At 38.7% G+C, this 19081-nt stretch overlaps 1 protein-coding gene across 3 annotated transcripts; it reads right to left on the bottom strand.

The window, feature by feature from the left end:
• Window positions 1-209: 209 nt before the first annotated feature.
• On the bottom strand, window positions 210-9160 carry LOC135528561 (zinc finger protein 362-like). 3 transcript variants are annotated; one of them, XM_064957733.1, is made up of 9 exons: window positions 8962-9160; window positions 7377-7440; window positions 6925-7144; window positions 6473-6577; window positions 5932-6268; window positions 5440-5664; window positions 4967-5045; window positions 2963-3121; window positions 210-2640 (listed from the first exon to the last, which is right to left on the bottom strand). In XM_064957733.1, the coding sequence occupies exons 2-9, from the start codon at window positions 7437-7439 to the stop codon at window positions 2524-2526; spliced, it is 1305 nt and encodes a 434-aa protein (XP_064813805.1). In that variant the 5' UTR covers window position 7440; window positions 8962-9160; the 3' UTR covers window positions 210-2523. The 3 variants fall into 3 exon arrangements, with proteins under 3 accessions (XP_064813805.1, XP_064813803.1, XP_064813804.1); XM_064957731.1 differs by having other exon boundaries at window positions 6925-7171; window positions 8962-9157; XM_064957732.1 differs by having other exon boundaries at window positions 5932-6247; window positions 6925-7171; window positions 8962-9153.
• Window positions 9161-19081: the final 9921 nt, after the last annotated feature.

Raw genomic sequence — 19081 nt, 5'->3', positions numbered from 1 at the left:
CAACAGTAGGAAACGTTTTGTCAACAAAAACAGGGGTTTCTTATTGGACAATTTCAGATTATTCGCTCCCCATTTTAGTGGTTTGCTTCTTTTTGGTTTCCTACTCATGAATACACCCCTGGAACAAAATTATTGATAAATATTGAATGGAGAATACGAAATTGTTTTGTTTTAAATTATTCATCAAAGTTATGCAGCACAATTTAAAGTGTGTTTATAACAGTCTGTTTATTAAACAAGGTAAAGATATTTTATTTTTTAAAACATTGATCTTCTTAGTTTTACTTCTGTCTTGTGTGTGCATATTAAGTTGTTTAGAAACTTTATATGAAATCACAAAGCAAGACAAGAAATGTGTAATAAATCTGCACTATCTTTTCATAGAGAATATAGGTTAACAGTTAATTCATATACAGATTACAGTTCGTATATTCCATCCGGAAAAATAACAAAATGTTTACAAGACCAAATACTGAAGAACACAATACTGAATATGGAAATAAAATGGTAGTTCAATGATACAATTGTTAAGGCTTATACGTAAATAACTGATATAAAACATGAATATTTATAAAAAGTATCAATATTCAGAAATACAAATCATTACAGTAAGTTCATACATAAACATAACTGTACAAAACCGTTATGAAACGGTACATTGACCAATTTTTTTCTCGGAAGAGAGTAAATTGAAGTGGCAGAGTCTGTTGGCATAAATGTTTATTTCCAGGCCAGTGGCTTGTATTGTATTTTTTTTTAAACATACTATGAATGTATTTAACAATATTCTCAGTTCCATCTCAAATAAACATCTAGCCTTAGCACCTTGTCCTAAGTAACCTGAAGAATACAGGCTACTAGTACCATCCAGAGCAACCAGAAGGTAAAATTACAGTAAAAATACAACAATACTGTGTGCATACCATGATGAAAGAAACACTTGCAGTAACACTACCATCATATGAAGTTATATGGTTTGAACAAACTCATACTGACTGCACGTTAAAATGTAAACCTGTTGAGAATTAGTTTCACAAATCAAGATAAAACAATCCTGAATGTACTGGGATTAGGTTTAATATTGGCTAACTATTTGGTCCAACCATGTACTTTCAAATATCATTGTCATGTTTAAACTATGTAATTGACTTTTTTTTCTTCAAAAAAGCAGCACAGGCCTCTGTAACCAGGCTGGGAAATAGCTTTAACTTGACTTGGTGATATGATTGTGAAGTGTAATGTGACACCAGTGAGAGTATAACAAAGTAGAAGTCAATAAAAATACAAAATATTTCACCTCCAATAAATGTATGTTTGCTATATATTTCTCTAAATATATTCAGAATAGAAATGTAGTTACTCTAGTAACATAGACCTAACCACATTACCAACTTGTCAACATAAGAGGTTGTGACTTAGAACTATCATGACAGAGAGCATTACTCTCCTTTTCTATCACCTTTGCTAACAACAGCTTGTGTTATGTTATGATGACCATCAGAAGTTACTTTACAAAAGCTGACATGACTGTTCATAACATTTGTAATGCTCATCTTGATAGCTTTGTGTAGGCAGTACCAAGTAAAGCCATAAAGCTGACGCACTAGCTAATGTTAACTTGTTTTCCCAATGAATCTTGACTAGCCTCACGTAGGTGCAAAGCCACTAACTCACATATGTAATACCTGGCCACAAGGAAAACGTCTGAAAAGTTCAGTTGATTTAATTAGTGTCTGATCATATAACCCATATGATCTTGATTATATTAACCATGACAATTGAACTGATCTTGATGAAACAGTAAACATTCATTATTTTGTTTTTACATTTTGGTGCACTGTTTCACCATTCCTCCACGAGAAACAACCTGACAACCGAATTGTCTACATAGTTCCAATTGCTTTTCTCTAAAATGCTGCTTTTGAAGTCTGACCCTGTAAACTTTGCTTGAACAAAAAAAATTCACCAAAAAACATCAGACTTTTGATTAGACACAGTCAATACTCTTAGCTGCCTCAAGTAATCTTTTTGCATTTCCATCGGAAAAGATAGAAAAACATTTGGATCCAAAACCACAAGGCCTGAGAGCGCTTTAAAATGATCTTTGGATGTCACCAGAACACACCCAGAAAATATGAATCCATTTAGTTTAGGTATAAGGGAAAATATTGAAAAAATATATAATAAATGTAATGGAATAATGTTTTTGTAACATTAAAATGTTAAGGGCCAATGCATAAGACCGTTTGCATAAAGCCTTTGTAAGTGCTCAGTTGTATCCAACACGAGACATTATCCGACATTTGTTCCCATTGACATAAACCTTTGCAAAGAAGGTGCTATGCTCGTTTTTATTTTAACCGACCCAATCTGTGTAAAAATGGAACAAGGGTTTGTAAATGAATGTCAGGTGTCATGTGATGCATATGTAGGCCTTGGGTCAATGGACTTATGTGCAGGGCCCCTAAACGTCAGCCTTCCATAGAAAAAGAATACAACAACCAACATACAGTAATGCTGAATTCAGATGAGAGAGATTCGTATTGGGATACTGGGGGATTCAGTCCTCTGGGGGGACTGGTGGCTCACTAGGTGCTCCACTACCGTGTGTTTTGACATGTGCTTCATAAGGTAGGTCTCCTGCAAAAACACAAAATGGACGACTCAATACCAGTTTGTATCCCCGACACAAAAGCATGTTGGCAACCCTGGTTCCAAATTGCAGTTACAACACGTGCAGGCACAGTTTGTAAAAGTCAGGAAGCAATTAATATTCACAATATTATTTTACCACTGTAGATTATTTCTACATGTGGTGAGCTTAAATCGTGCTTAGTTATCATAATGTCCGGCTTGAGCAAATGTTTACAGACACTACAATTGACCAGGACCATAGCAATGCCTTGTATTTGCTGACACTACTACAAACACCTAATATTGAACAGTGGGTTAGAATACTCACTGAGGTGTATGCCCGGCCACACATGTTGCAGCAGTACGCCTTAGCATTTTTGATGGCGTGCGCTGACAGGTGAATCTGTAACGATGCTGAATCTGAGTAGGCACGGTAGCAGTTGGGACATTTGTACGGCTTGTCTTTGTTGTGCTGCCTCTGGTGGGACTACATAGCGCGAGAGAGTGGGGCAGGGAGAGAGAGAGAGAGAGAGAGAGAGAGAGAAGAGGTAAGAGCAACCTAGTCACTCATTGCAGGATAACTATCATTCAGAGCATTCCAGCAAAGTTGTTATGGTATGGTTGAGTAGACTGTTGCTTGACATTTTCAGCAATGATATCCAATTTAGGTCTATTGTTATACATTTTTCCTTGTCGTTTTTGAATAATAATCTCTCATGGAATCTTACTATTTTAATTTGGCATTATACCATTGCTATTTAGGACTACTTTCAGGTTGAATTGTTACATGTACCACCTTTAACATTACGAAGTGGTTGTGGATCCCAACTTTTCTGGACCCCTCTTCCCGACAGCTAAAGGTCCCGGAGATTATGCACATGTGCGGGATTCTCTGCTCTACTCGATGAGAACAAGCTACTCTGACGAATGGTGCTTGTTTAATAAAGTTAGATCAAAGCTGAATCAATCATTATAAACTGGTTGGATCCTGGATGCTGATTGCACGAGCAGCGTTTCCTTGCAGTGCTGTATTGGCCATCACAGACACAGCTATACCTGCTAAAATTCCCATCTGAAAAGTATGACTATGCCTCCATAAGAATATCATGTTCATGCTGCTGTCCGAATCATCTCAACTCAAACATTATTTCCCCTTGCTTCCAGCCTAGCATTTAGTTTGGTACAGTTAATATGACCCTCGCTGTCTGCCTGTCCGACCTCTGAAAAAATGTTTCACTTTAGAATTTCGATCTCTGTAGTACCATACATAGAGTGAACGGTGCCCAGGCGACAAGAGACAACTTTTTCTGAGCCAGTCAAATTCACTCATCAACATCATTATCAACATCACTAGCAAGTGACAAGAACATTATGTATCCAGCCTGCATGGCAACCATTTTGTTTAGAACGGATGACCAGTTCTTCTGCATAGGCATAGCAAATATGAAAAAAAATAATAATAATAACGAATGTAGCATGTAGCAACATGCCCAAAATATCCAAACTTTTGTCCGGACTATATCTTCTGGTGAAAGAATGAAATTGTATGAATTAATTCAAAATATGTAATACATTGCTATTTTGACATGTTGGTAACAGTTTTATAAAAGCAAATAAGGCACTTGAGGCAGTGCTGTATCGCGTCGGGCTAAACAACGGCATTTACCTGTGACTGTATTCATGATACAGCACTGCCTCTTGTGCCTTATTGCTTAATAACATAACCAAATATAATAGCATAGTATAATGTTACTGTGAGCCAAGAAACACCACCTCATTTCTATTTTTAAAGATGATTGCGCTAATGGTCGCATTTTTTTCATGTGGCCCAAACTCAACAGTGTGCGCCACCATGCAAAATGTGCTTCGATTGAAACTAAACACAGCTGGGCTATGCTACAGTTTGTTAACACACACTGTTCTAAAATTCCCTCACTGTACATTATTCAAAACAGCCTTGTAGGCTACTTCGCAAACAGCACTATATAACTCAAGAAGATCTAAATGCATATCCCCAAGAAACTGATTGAGATCAAATGGTTGGTATGCAGATGCTGCATGGACATTTCAGTGGTAAAACAGGATTTATCATTCACGATTGACAATGAGAAATTGAAGGGAGGGTAACCACAAAAATGTGTGCATCAAGTAGGTATAGAAACGTGCAGAAAGTGATTTGGATCTTCAAGCTCTGGGCGAAAGGGAACCAGGGGGGCAGGACAAAGTGGTTACCAACGGATCCGCAGCCTCGGCTGGGTCGGGACATACAAGACTGGGAGAAGGACTGTAAAAGATTAGTAAATAATCCTGTTATGATGTAGCTACTACTGACCTGGAGGTTAGAGAGCTGGGTAAAGGCCTTTTCACATCCAGGGGCCGCGCATTTATAGGGTCTGTCACCAGTATGGATTCTAAGACACATGCGGATGATGATAGATGCATGTTAGAGAGAGAATTAACTGAAATATTATGGTTTATTGAGCAAGTACAGCAGAAAATATAATGTAATTACAAAATAACATGTAAAAGAATATAGTGTAGACATACTATATATTATGACAGTTGTAAAATAATGGATACATACACTGTATCATACATTCCACAGTACTACCCAATGTCAGTGTTACTGATCGAAAGCTACTGTACATTCCAGCAATACATCAATGGAATGCTCCGGTTTAAAATATATTTTTAATGTTGTCAATGTCATTGTGAAGAGACAGACATTTTCATATGGTGTGGATTGTGGTGGACAACTTTTTTCTCTCCATCGCTTTCTATTCCATGAAGGTGAACTCAACTGACCTGGTGTGCTGCTGCAGGTGCGAGAGTTGGCGGAAGGAGTTCTCGCAGTAGGAGCAGTGGTAGGGCTTGATTCCCAGGTGGATGCGGAGGTGCTGGGCCAGGTAGGATGCGTTGGCAAAGGACTTGGAGCAGTGGGGACACTTGTGGGGCTTGGCCTCCGTGTGGGACTTGGAGTGGATCTGCATCTCTGACTTTGACATGAAGGTGAGCGGACACACTTTGCATCTGGATACAAGAAAATGGGACTGAATGAAATCTTGTCACGGATGAAGGTTCTGTTACGAATGATACTGCAACACCCAATAAGGTGTCATGACTGAATGCCTTACTGTACTGTATGTACCCCCTTAAAGTAAAGTGTTACTGATATGTGCATATAACTTAACTACATATCTCAAGTAGGTCAAAAAACATTGAAAATGGGTGATTTATTTAAGAGATAAAACTTTAAACTGAGCGAAACTAAAAAAATTGTTGTTGAAGTAACCATACCTGTAGGTTTTGCCCTCTTTGGCAGGGAAGGTGATACAGCCCTGGTCGGCGCCAGAGGCCATGATGGGGTAGGGCACGACCAGCAGAGGCCCTCCACTCTCCGCTTTGATCTTCTTCCGCCCACGGGGAGTCTTGGGTGGTGGGCCGAGGAGTCCAGCCAGGCCCCCGCTCTTCATCTGTTCCATGCCCGGGCCGCTAGCCAGCCCAGAGATGATGTTGACCGATGGGGTCCCTCCCAGTCGGTTCTGGCTGCTGGAGGTGGGGGTGAGGGCCTCTGAAGTGCTGTGGCTGTCCGGTCGGGACATAGGGGCCAGACCTGTGTATGGGCACATGAAGACTTACAAATGATAAGCCATGCAAAAAGTTAGCGATTTAGCTTGCTGAGAGACTGAGCTTTTATGCAAACTAATAAGGGACCGTGTTACACTGAAATGTATTTGGCTCTTGTCTGGTCCCTTGGCGTGTAGTACATGGCTGTTGAATGTTTTCATTGATGGTTGTACATATATGTTTCCCATGAGAAAGGGGGTGTGGTTATTACCTGACCGATGGTTGACTCTAGAGGGCTGCTCAACGATCTGTCGCATGTGCCACTCATCCCACAGTCCTTTAACCTTCACTGCTGACTTGTCATCCATATTCACTTCTGCATCAGAGATTGAAGGCAATACAATTAACTGATCTAACTGAGGGACAAATGAGAAAATCACTTTATAAATAGCACCAATTTCTACTCAGCATCCATCCTGAAATCTTACAATGCTCAATAATAAAATGGGAATTATTTATAACTGGACTGGTAGGCATCCACCATATGACTTTCGTCTATGCGTTCTCAAATTAAGGCAGACGAGTTGCGGAGGCAAAACCCCTTAAGACTATTGAGATGCACCATTGAACAGGTCTCAAGCATCACCAGAGCCAAGTGGTGTCTCCAGTGTGCACCTATGTTGTGAGCAGACAGCAGACTGCAAACACTGTTACAGTACCTACCTGGTACAGAGCTGGAGGCTGTGCGGGCGTGCAGGGCGATGTCGGGCTGCTGGACCGAGCCCTGGGGGTGATGCTGGCCCTGCTGGGACTTGGGCATGAGCATGCTGTGCTGCCCCCCGTCCAAGGGGGAGGAGGCCACCAGCAGGGTTTGCTGGGAGGGGGCTGAATTGGTCGGCAGGTGCAGGGGTCGGATCTTCTCAGCCATCAGCTGCTCCTTGATCTTGTTGATGAGCACCAGGTTATCCAGCTGAAAGGGTTAAACGGTCATGCTCAACCGAAAACAGCTCCAGTTTATCAACCATCAAGCTAAAGATGATCCCATTATAGTCCTACTTTTGTTGCTGGGTTAATACCTATATGGACATTCTTAGATTGAAATACTTCTGAGAAAATAATTAGATGCATAATATCAGCCTAGATGGAAGAACAGAAAAAAAGGAAGATGTCCTTACCTGGCTAGGCATGGAAGGAGGCGGAGGCCAGAAGTAGGGGTTGTTGAATCGAGGCTCAGCCATCCTGAGACAGAAACACACATTTTACTGCAGTATTCTAAACATTTCAAATGCAAATATACAAAGCATTTTTGACAGATGTTATTAAAACTACTTAGATTAAAACAGTGTCAGTTTATATGTCCATATACTTTTTAATTCCGGTGACTCTTTGTTTTTGAGAATACCTCATATTTTCCTTTGTTTTCTGAAGTATGGATCCCTACCTGAACATTAAGATACATTGTTTCTTAAAATCAGAGTAAAGTTACAGTAGTAGAATGAAAAAAGTACAATAACGTTAATAGGACGCATACTCAGGTCCACCTCCCAAGACCAACATAGCAGTATTGTACTATATGGCTTATGAAATTGTATTTTTGTGACTGTGTGAATTTGGTTATTGCGTGTATTTTATAACTAAAGTTGTTACATTATTTCTGTTACATAAAAGTAATACTTCTACAAAATATGACATGCCAATAATAAAGTATTAATATAATACTTTTATTGTGGTATTTAGATAATAAACAGAACAATTCACACACAGTCCCAATAATACGTTTTCATAATTATGGGTAGCATTTTTGTATAAAAAACCTATTATGTTCAGTTCAAACTACACAGTGAAATAAAGGCCTACCATTCAAGACATGATAAGAATGCAGTCAAAGATGAAAACTTTCACTGTTCACACCTGTCAGTCATTTTCGATTTGCCTACTTACAATATTCTTTATCCCAGTCCTAAATGTTTATTTAACTGTGCCTAAAGATGGCTGAGCACACATTTTGGGGCAGAAATCAGAATAGGTTAAATGTCATCGTTGTATTCATTATTTCTTACCAAAATTAATTTCCAGTAAAATATGAGTTACGTAGGGTAATTTTGGCAACTTTTCCCTCATAACATGTTTGCTTTGGTAGTCTAGACTTTTGTTAGGCTAACACGTGTGCCCTTCGACCTTTCTGGAATTCAGTGACATAATTTGGCGATGCGACCATCCGATACAATACCATTCAGACAGTTTTATTGAAAGAAAATTCCAGACAAAAGAGAAACAAAAATGGCAGCCTGACTCATTTTTATAAGGCGAGACGCCATATTCTGCAGACCCCAATATTAGGAGCATCTTCTTTTGCTCCTAAAAGGAGACCGCCTGACACAAAGGTGTGTTTATGTCAAAAACATGAATGTTTGTTTAAGACAAACTGCAGGTTAGAATAGCCCGGCCTCTCCACCTCTTAAAAACGGACACTTCCTACAACAACCATGCCCTGCAAAATAACACGGAAATAGGTAAAATTCCCGAGCATTGCACCTAAAATTTTTAATAAATCAACATCATCTATGCGTAAAGGTCACAACCGCACGCTGACAGATATTTTAAAATACATTATCCCAATCTTAACAAAAATGCGTTGAATGTTGCAACTTTTTGACGAACCGAGGGGCAATGCATACATATCTGCACAATGCATACATTTGCAGGTTATCGACTTTCAGAAATACATTTACAAATAACATCAAATAATTGCAGACAGACCTGATGTCCCGATTGCAGATTTTGTCTGGCTTTATAAAATGTTGATGTTCTTTCTGCCTGCCTCCAATTGGTTCAGCGCTTCCGGGTCGCTTTGTTCACTTCTGGGTGCCGCTACACCGTAGCTGCTGCAAACTGACTGAAGGCTGGTTATTTTTAATCTGAATCCATCAAAAACAATATTTTTTAGCGTGGCTATAATGCTAAACAACAACGCACAAACATTGATCATGTCCAGGAGTCCAAACGCGCCTGTGTCACTTGCGACATTACTAAAAGAGACAGTGCCGTGTACTTTTTATGTATATTAAAGATTCGTAATTTAATCATTAATACCTCTTAAACGGTGCGTGCAAAATTGATATAAATGACATTCCGATTCAGCTGACGATAGTGAACAAGTTACACCCCTTGTTCTTGCAATTGGTATGGTGTTTTGTTTTGTTGGAGTTCAAATGTAGCTGAAACATTGCTCTACGGCAATTACTTTAGTATTTTATGACTTTTTAATTAATTTAATTTAATTATATGTAAAAAATAAAATATTTGCTTTAAACTTCAGTAGCTTCTACCCCTAAGCATTTTCATGAATAAAAACAACTGTTATTAGTTCAGGGACCTTTCTACGGCAATTACCTTTGTATTTTTTGACTTTGGCTATTTTAAATGAAACATTTATCATTATATGTAAAAAGAAAATACTTGCATAAAACTTCAATAGGTTCCACCCCATATGACTTACATGAATACAACCAATTATTATTGGTTCAGGGACTTTGTCTGTACAATCTACGGCAATTGCTTTTCTGTTTTTACTTTGGCTATTTTCAATACATTTAATTTACTTCAAAAATACTTTCTTAACTTTAATAGCTTCAACCCCAGATGAATTTCATGAATACAACCAACTGCTATTGGTTTAGAGACCTTGTCTGTACAATCTATTGCAATTACTTTTGTATTTTTTTACTTTGGCAATTGAAATTAAATGTGTCTCATTATATGCCAAAAAGTACTTAACTTTAATAGCTTCTACCCCATATCACTTCAATTAAAAACACTTCCTTCAAACATCAAATGCTTTCACCCCATATGACTATCTGTTATTGGTTCCTCGTCTGTCCAATCCACAGCAATTACTTTTGTACTTTTTGACTTTGCTATTTTTTATGAATTCACATGAAAAATACTTCCATACAACTTAGCTTCAACCCAATATGACTTGCATATGAATACAACTGTTATTGGTTGAGGGACCTCTTCCCTCCAATCCACTGAAATTACTTTTGGGGCTTTTTGACTATGTCAATTTTTTATTAATGTTAATTTTATGTACATGACAAGTACTTCCTTAACTTCAATTATTTCCCCCCTATATGACTTGAATGAGTCCAGCTTTCGCCCACTGGCCGTTTCAAAGCAGCATGTCACCATTTGGCTATCTAAAGAGGGTCATAGTTACTTCTGCCCATTAGCCGCAGTTTATTGAAAAATGTCAATATAGCTTCTCAAACACATTACATATTGCTCTCAAATCAATTTGACATTGTTCAGCGACCCTGAACCAATAACAGTTGTTATTATTCATGAAAGTCATGTGGGGTGAAAGCTATTGACACTTTAAGGAAGTGTTTTTAATTTAAAGTCCGTCCAATATCATAGAAAATATCAAAATAGAAAAAATACAAAAGTATTTGTACAATCTAAACAGTTTGTACAATCTAAACAGTTGGTTTTATTCATGAAAGTCCTTAGGGGTGGAAGCTGTTGAAGTTTTACATAAGTATTTTTTGCATATAATTAAATTATATCCATAGGATATAGCCAAAGTCCAAAAATATAAAAGTAATTGTCTTTCATTGTATTGATGAGGGCCCTGAACCAATAACAGTTCGTTGAATTCATGCAAGTAACATGTGGTGGAAGCTATTGAAGTTTTAAACAAGTATTATTTTTTACATAATGATATAACATTTATTTTAAACAGCCAATGTCAAAAAATAAACAAGTTATTGCCAGAGATTGTACAGACGAGGTCCCTGAAGCAGGTTGTATTCATGCAAGTGATATGGGGTTGAAGCTATTGAGGTTTTTAGGAAGTTTTTTTATTATTATAAAATTGAATTAATTGAAAACAGCCAAAGTTTTTTTTAAAGAATACAAAACGAATTGCCATGGATTGGAGAGGTCCCTGGATGTATTACAGTTGGTTTGAGATTTCAATGTCATGTGGTTAGAATTTAAGTTTTTCCATTAACAATAAGTTTCAATTTCCCTTTTAAGATGGTCCCTTAGCTTAGACTACAGGGAGAATCAGCCATAGAAATGAACATAAAATACTTTTTTGAAAACGGAACGGAACAGCAAAAACAGTGGGTGTAACTTGTTCTACATCATCAGCTGGTTTAATATATGACATTCATATCACCTTGACATGTTCCGTTTAAGAGGTATTGACTAGCAAAGTCCAAATCTTTAATATAAAGCCAACTACACAGCACTAAAAAAGTGAGCATCATTTTGAGAATGTGTCAAGCTTTTTTTTTGATACATACATTAATGACTTCTTGAGCTTATCAAAACTGTTTACACTGCCACTTGACTTTTTCCATACTATCTGTTCCACTAGTAACCATATCCTAGTGACTATTGTTTATTATAGAATTGTTTGATCATTAAAATGTTGGATAGCATACAGTCCAAGGACAGTGAAGATGGCCTTCCTGGGGATACTAGAGTAATAAAATTATTTAGTCTAGTATTGCACACAGTATCCCTGTAATATGCATGTTTATCAGTGGAGAATTGACTCCTGAATCGTGGCTGGCTTGACACACAGGCTGGGACACGCACTATCACTGTTTGCTACGCTGGTGTCAGAAGTGAGTGAACTAGGAAACAGTGACAGGGCAACTCCACTTGCAGGTCTTGAACCTGGGTCTCCTAACCTGTAGGCACACTCACTAACCATTGCTCAAATAGGGTTATCCCAGTTGGGAGAGATTGTATGCTTCACTATCAAATCAAATTGTATTTGTCACATACCAAATACAACAGACCTTACTGTGAAATGCTTACAGGTGCTTAACCAACAATGCAGTTCAAAAAATTAAAGTATATATATATATTTTTTTTAAGGCTTTAATGTGTACAAGCTCTGGGGCGGCAGTGTAGCGTATAATAGCGTTGGGCCAGTAACCAAAAGGTTGCTGGATTAAATCACTGAGCTGACAAGGTAAACATCTGTCACTCTGCCCCTGAGCAAGGCAGTTTAAAAAAAATATATATATTTTTTTAATTTCACCTTTATTTAACCAGGTAGGCTAGTTGAGAACAAGTTCTCATTTACAACTGCGACCTGGCCAAGATAAAGCATAGCAGTGTGAACAGACAACAACACAGAGTTACACATGGAGTAAACAATAAACAAGTCAATAACACAGTAGAAAAAAAAGAGTCTATATACATTGTGTGCAAAAGGCATGAGGAGGTAGGCGGATAATTACAATTTAGCAGATTAACACTTGAGTGATAAATGATCAGATGGTCATGTGCAGGTAGAGATACTGGTGTGCAAAAGAGCAGAAAAGTAAATAAATAAAAACAGTATGGGGATGAGGTAGGTAAATTGGGTGGGCTATTTACCGATGGACTATGTACAGCTGGAGCGATCGGTTAGCTGCTCAGATAGCAGATGTTTAAAGTTGGTGAGGGAGATAAAAGTTAACCCACTGTTCCCCAGGTGCCGAAGACGTGGATGTCTATTAAGGCAGCCCTCCACACATCTCTGATTCAGCGGAAGACACATTTCAGTTGAATGCATTCAGTTGTACAACTGACTAGTATCCCCCTTCAACTTTCTCCGATGGTGTCATGTGCACCGTCCCGCTCTGACACCAGTGTAGCAAATCGTGACAGTGCAACTCCCTCTTTCAGGTCTTGGACGTGGGTTTCCCACTTGCCCTAACTTGGCAACAAGTCTACCTAGGCAAGGGTCATTCCATTCATACAAATTAAGTTACAGTGTGTCATCACACAGCAGATTATTGTGGATAAGTATCTTTTTTTTGTATTTTTCGAATGTACAGTAAATGGCAGCTTTACAAAATTAAGTAGAACTGCTTGCTTACGTATGGTTGTACCACCAATGGAAATAGGCATTTTATATGACAGGGTTTCCTGTCGCCTCACCAGTTCTCCGAAGTCTTGAAAGAACTGACACTATAGACTTCCTTTGAACCTACTTCTAACTCCGCTTAGAGTATCAAGAGCCAGCTTAGTTTTTTTGGTTGAATCTAGGAAATTGGCAGATGGCTAGCTACAATGCCGCAAACATTTTGTGTTGATTCACTTTGTATTTTTTGGACGTCACAGGCTTTTTAATATTTATCTTAAGTTATGTTTTATGATTGAGATGAGAACGTTCATTGATTTCAAATGAGAGAAGCAAATGACTGCCCACACTTAATAATTTCACTTATTTTCAAAATGTGGTTCTGTGTGTTGGTAAGTATTATTGTAATCATAAAAATCTTGTTTTTAATGTATATTAGAGTTTTATTGTTAAAAATTCCTATACATTAATTAAGATTTTTTTTATTTTTATGAATTGTTATTGGCCTGTCATAACGCTTATATAACGCCATCATAACCAATACTTAAAGCGATATCGTAGCAGATTATTTTTGTCATGACAGACAATTATTTCATATATGATGATGCTTGGTGACAATAGTTGTCGTTCGTGTTAGCAAGGCAGTGACGTGGAAGGCAATATTTCCATGACAGTGTTTTTACACTGTTACAATTACAATGTAGGCATTCTGACTGGCCACTTATGAAGTGTTCCCAATGATCAAAGTATCCTACATGTTTGATGTTGAAATCAGAGTATTCGTAAGGTCATATCAAAATATACACATTTATGTAAAGGAATATGAGTATAACGGTAAGAGCCACTAACATGTGCCACCATCATTAACAAGCCTCTGTCTCGCCTTTGTCTGCTAGGTTTTGACTCTAGCCTGTCTCGACTCTACACAGAGTTGCACAGAGGAGGTGCTAAAAAATGACCCGGAAAGTAGCTGCAACAAATGTCCAGCAGGTAAGCAACACTGAATAATACAATTAGAATCTGAGAATGAACAGAAGTGGAGCTCGTTAGTTCCAAACTACAGTATATTGTATTCTGCTGTAACTATGTTTACAATCTTGATGTTAAACAGTGGATAATTTTAGGCATTAAATTACAGTGGTGAAGATACATATACATTGTACCGTATTTCAACATGTCTTTCAGGCTTTCACAGAGAAACGAATACCTCCAAATGCAGACAATGTATCGGCCAGACATTCACAGCGATAGTAAATGACCTGTCAACTTGTCATCGCTGTAGAAAATGTGATATAGGAGGTACGTATTCTTCACTCATATTCAAGTGTCCATTTCTGGACCGCAGTGTAATAATGATTGTTCAGTGAGTGTGTGTGTGTGCGTGCATACGTGTAAGAAGAAAGTGTATATTTTTCCCCTTGGGTGTTTATGTTTTGCGATGGGAGTGAGACAGACAGTATCTTCGGTGTTTTTTTGTCCTAGTATCTCAAGAGGAGAAGAAAGGTTGTGAGCCCAAGTGTGACATTGTATGTGGCTGCAAGGAGGGATTCTACCCAACGAACCTCGACAAGGACTTGTACTGTGAATCATGCTCCAAATGCAAAAACTGTAGTCTCTGTAAGTATAACTCTTTTATGACCTGATAACATTCAAAATGTTGTGCAAACTGGATATAGTCCTGCTGCATTCCCTGCAGCCTCAATAATGCCTCAATAATAGTGCTGCAGGTAACCTTGTGGTTTGTGTTGGGCCAGTAAACTGAAAGGTTGCTGGTTTGAATACCCACGCCAACAAGGTAAAAAAATCTGCCGCTGTGCCCTTAAGCAAAGCTCTAAACCCTAGTTTGATCCAGGCATGCCGCACTACTGTGGCTGACCATGTAAAGCAACACATTTCACTGCACCCTTATTGATGTCACTTGTTAAATCCACTTCAATCAGTATAGATGAAGGGGAGGAGACAGGTTGGAGTCAACATAGGTCAGCATCCCTGTGGTACGCCTTTGGCAACTTGTATAGTCCCTGCTCAGACGAATTGACGGGATTGGGGTGTTCCGAATGTTTTATACACTCTTTGTATATACTGTATATATACACTGAGTATACCAAACATTAGGAACATTATAAGGCTGCATGATACAACTCTAATATGATTTGAAAAAAGTCGTTTGAAAGGCATGAGCTCTGATTAGGTTTTTTTGTGCAGCCTGTGCACAATTCATTAGTCTCTCATTCACAATTTGAGAAGCACTTGAAAATGCCTCGAATTTCCCGGCAGCATCCCCTTTGTTTAGCCATAATGCACCCTAAAAAAATCCATGCCTTTTGTGGCCCTTCTCCCTAAATGCTGCCTGCTCGAAAGCATCTCTCATCTCACTCAAAGACTGTCCATCACGTGATTGGGTCTTTCTCACAGGCTACAAGTGAAGGCAGACACATTGAGGATGCAACTGCGCACGTCCTTATCCAATTCCGAGGTGCATGTTGAAGATATTGGAAGAACTGTCCACATTTACTTTTCGTCAGCCAACAAGATGAGTAGGCCTAACGAACAGCAAAAACACTAGCCTATGTCAATCTACTATCCCCCATAGTGCAAAAGTTGACCTATTCTAGACTAGAAATAAATATTCCAAACATAGTCTGGGACAGTTGTGGGATGCGATAGATCCCAAATTAATATAACCACTAGCATAAAAAAAGCATTTTGAGGCTGATGCAACAGATCAGAATGTTTAGCTTCAAATGTTGATAAACTATTCGGCTATTTCTTCACATTATAAGTGCAGCACAATGCGCACAAGGCAGTAGGATTTAAGCGCAAATGTTTAATTAGCGGGTAAACACCATTATCAAAAGTGACAAAAAAATGTGATTATGCATGTAAATGTTTTATTATAAAAGTGCATCTTTATGGTGAAAATGATCTTCCCCAAACTTGAAACTGACTCCCTGCTTATACAGTGCCTTGCGAAAGTATTCGGCCCCCTTGAACTTTGCGACCTTTTGCCACATTTCAGGCTTCAAACATAAAGATATAAAACTGTATTTTTTTGTGAAGAATCAACAACAAGTGGGACACAATCATGAAGTGGAACGACATTTATTGGATATTTCAAACTTTTTTAACAAATCAAAAACTGAAACATTGGGCGTGCAAAATTATTCAGCCCCCTTAAGTTAATACTTTGTAGCGCCACCTTTTGCTGCGATTACAGCTGTAAGTCGCTTGGGGTATGTCTCTATCAGTTTTGCACATCGAGAGACTGAATTTATTTATGTTTTGGATCATTGTCTTGTTGGAAGACAAATCTCTGTCCCAGTCTCAGGTCTTTTGCAGACTCCATCAGATTTTCTTCCAGAATGGTCCTGTATTTGGCTCCATCCATCTACCCATCAATTTTAACCATCTTCCCTGTCCCTGCTGAAGAAAAGCAGGCCCAAACCATGATGCTGCCACCACCATGTTTGACAGTGGTATGGTGTGTTCAGGGTGATGAGCTGTGTTGCTTTTACGCCAAACATAACGTTTTGCATTGTTGCCAAAAAGTTCAATGTTGGTTTCATCTGACCAGAGCACCTTCTTCCACATGTTTGGTGTGTCTCCCAGGTGGCTTATGGCAAACTTTAAACAACACTTTTTATGGATATCTTTAAGAAATGGCTTTCTTCTTGCCACTCTTCCATAAAGGCCAGATTTGTGCAATATACGACTGATTGTTGTCCTATGGACAGAGTCTCCCACCTCAGCTGTAGATCTCTGCAGTTCATCCAGAGTGATCATGGGCCTCTTGGCTGCATCTCTGATCAGTCTTCTCCTTGTATGAGCTGAAAGTTCAGAGGGACGGCCAGGTCTTGGTAGATTTGCAGTGGTCTGATACTCCTTCCATTTCAATATTATCGCTTGCACAGTGCTCCTTGGGATGTTTAAAGCTTGGGAAATCTTTTTGTATCCAAATCCGGCTTTAAACTTCTTCACAACAGTATCTCGGACCTGCCTGGTGTGTTCCTTGTTCTTCATGATGCTCTCTGCGCTTTTAACGGACCTCTGAGACTATCACACTGCAGGTGCATTTATACGGAGACTTGATTACACACAGGTGGATTGTATTTATCATCATTAGTCATTTAGGTCAACATTGGATCATTCAGAGATCCTCACTGAACTTCTGGAGAGAGTTTGCTGCACTGAAAGTAAAGGGGCTGAATAATTTTGCATGCCCAATTTTCCAGTTTTTGATTTGTTAAAAAAATTTGAAATATACAATAAATGTCGTTCTACTTCATGATAGTGTCCCACTTGTTGTTGATTCTTCACAAAAAAATACAGTTTTATATCTTTATGTTTGAAGCCTAAAATGTGGCAAAAGGTCGCAAAGTTCAAGGGGGCCGAATACTTTCGCAAGGCACTGTATATACCAGTTAGGCTCTATACCTCTTGTAAAGCTGATTAATGTGCTTAATTTTAAGAAGTTATTTGGCCACTTTAATAGGCCATTGGGGTAGGTGACATGAAGTGTGCAACTATGATTTGAAAAAGTCGCAAAAAAGGCATTGTTTCTTATGCTGGGCATCAGTGATAATATATAATTCACATGTGATAGGCTAATATTGTTACCCATCAGACTATTATTGTTTTAATCTTGTCTGTACTGTACATTTGTTTTGAGTAAGAATGGAACATTATCACGTACTTGTATCAAAACAGGGGCAGCGGGAAAAAAATACATGTCATCCAGTGGCGAGCTGTCATTCAGGGCAGGGGGGCTTGACTGTTTTGCATGCTATTTTGGCAACTGTACATGTCACATATCACTTTGCAAACAATGTCCCCAAAAATTCTAATAATACATTGAGTAAATAAAGCTGCATGGTCTCTTTTTTGCTTTATGCGTAAGGTAGCTCTAAAATGCAGATGCTTCAGCCAATCTCAGTGTTTTCTGAGTTGGTGGGGCAGCCAGTGAAAAATACGGAGCGTAGGTGTTGGTAATGTCTGAGGGTAGAGAAATTCAAGCCCCTTGGGTGTTGCCATAGAGTTACATTAGAAGTGCCCATCCAAGAAGGCTGAAGGTCATTGGCCACAGATAAAATGACATCAAATCATGTTCTATCTACAGTAGTTTTTTATTTTTATTTTTATTTATTTTTTAAATCTCCCTTTTCTCTCCAATTTCGTGGTATGAAATTGGTAGTTACGGTCTTGTCTCATCGCTGAGACTTCTATACGGACTCGGGAGAGGCAAAGACCGAGAGCCGTGCATCCTCCGAAAACACAACCCAGCCAAGCCGCACTGCTTCTTGACACAATGCCCACTTAACCTGGAAGCCAGCCGCACCAATGTGTCAGAGGAAACACTGTACAGCTTTGATTGGACTGATCATGCCAACATCATTCTTTCAAAATCTTAGTTAGCAGTCATCATCATGAATCGGCAATCTACTTTTTAATCCTTGCCATATGAAGAGAAGTTTTAGATCAAACGCATTGGTGCTCATCAGGGATTGGACATAAACATTACACAAGTTGGAAATTGCAAATTCAACAATGAGTGGTTCGGAAGGAATCAGTGGCTAACTGCAAGCATTGCAAAGCAAGAACGAGCAAGCAAGTCTCTTTTCCAAGCTTAAAATGATGAACATTCAACATCAGTCATGCTGTCAATGAAGCATGATTTGTGCCGCACTCGAAACAATTGTTGACTCGGAACCAAATCTGACTTCAGTGAGTTCAAGATAACTGGGAACTCGGGAAAAATGAGCTCCAACTGGAAAAATACTTTCTGACAGGTCATCCAACTCGGAATTGTAAATCGGGAACTTGGGCTTCATTCTAGAGCTACGACCTGCAGATCACTGATGTCATCATGATTCTACCTTGTTTTTTTCTGAGTTCCCAATTGTCTTGAAAGAGAAATGTAATCATTGAATGTTATAAGAGCTTTCATTGCCTACTTATATGCCCCCTTTATTTATCCTACGGTTCTGACTTGATGTACAGGGAGAATACTGT

This window comes from Oncorhynchus masou, chromosome 33 (assembly GCF_036934945.1).
Source record: "Oncorhynchus masou masou isolate Uvic2021 chromosome 33, UVic_Omas_1.1, whole genome shotgun sequence".
NCBI classification, from domain to species: Eukaryota; Metazoa; Chordata; class Actinopteri; order Salmoniformes; family Salmonidae; genus Oncorhynchus; species Oncorhynchus masou.
This window is presented reverse-complemented; position numbering and strand designations above follow the sequence as displayed.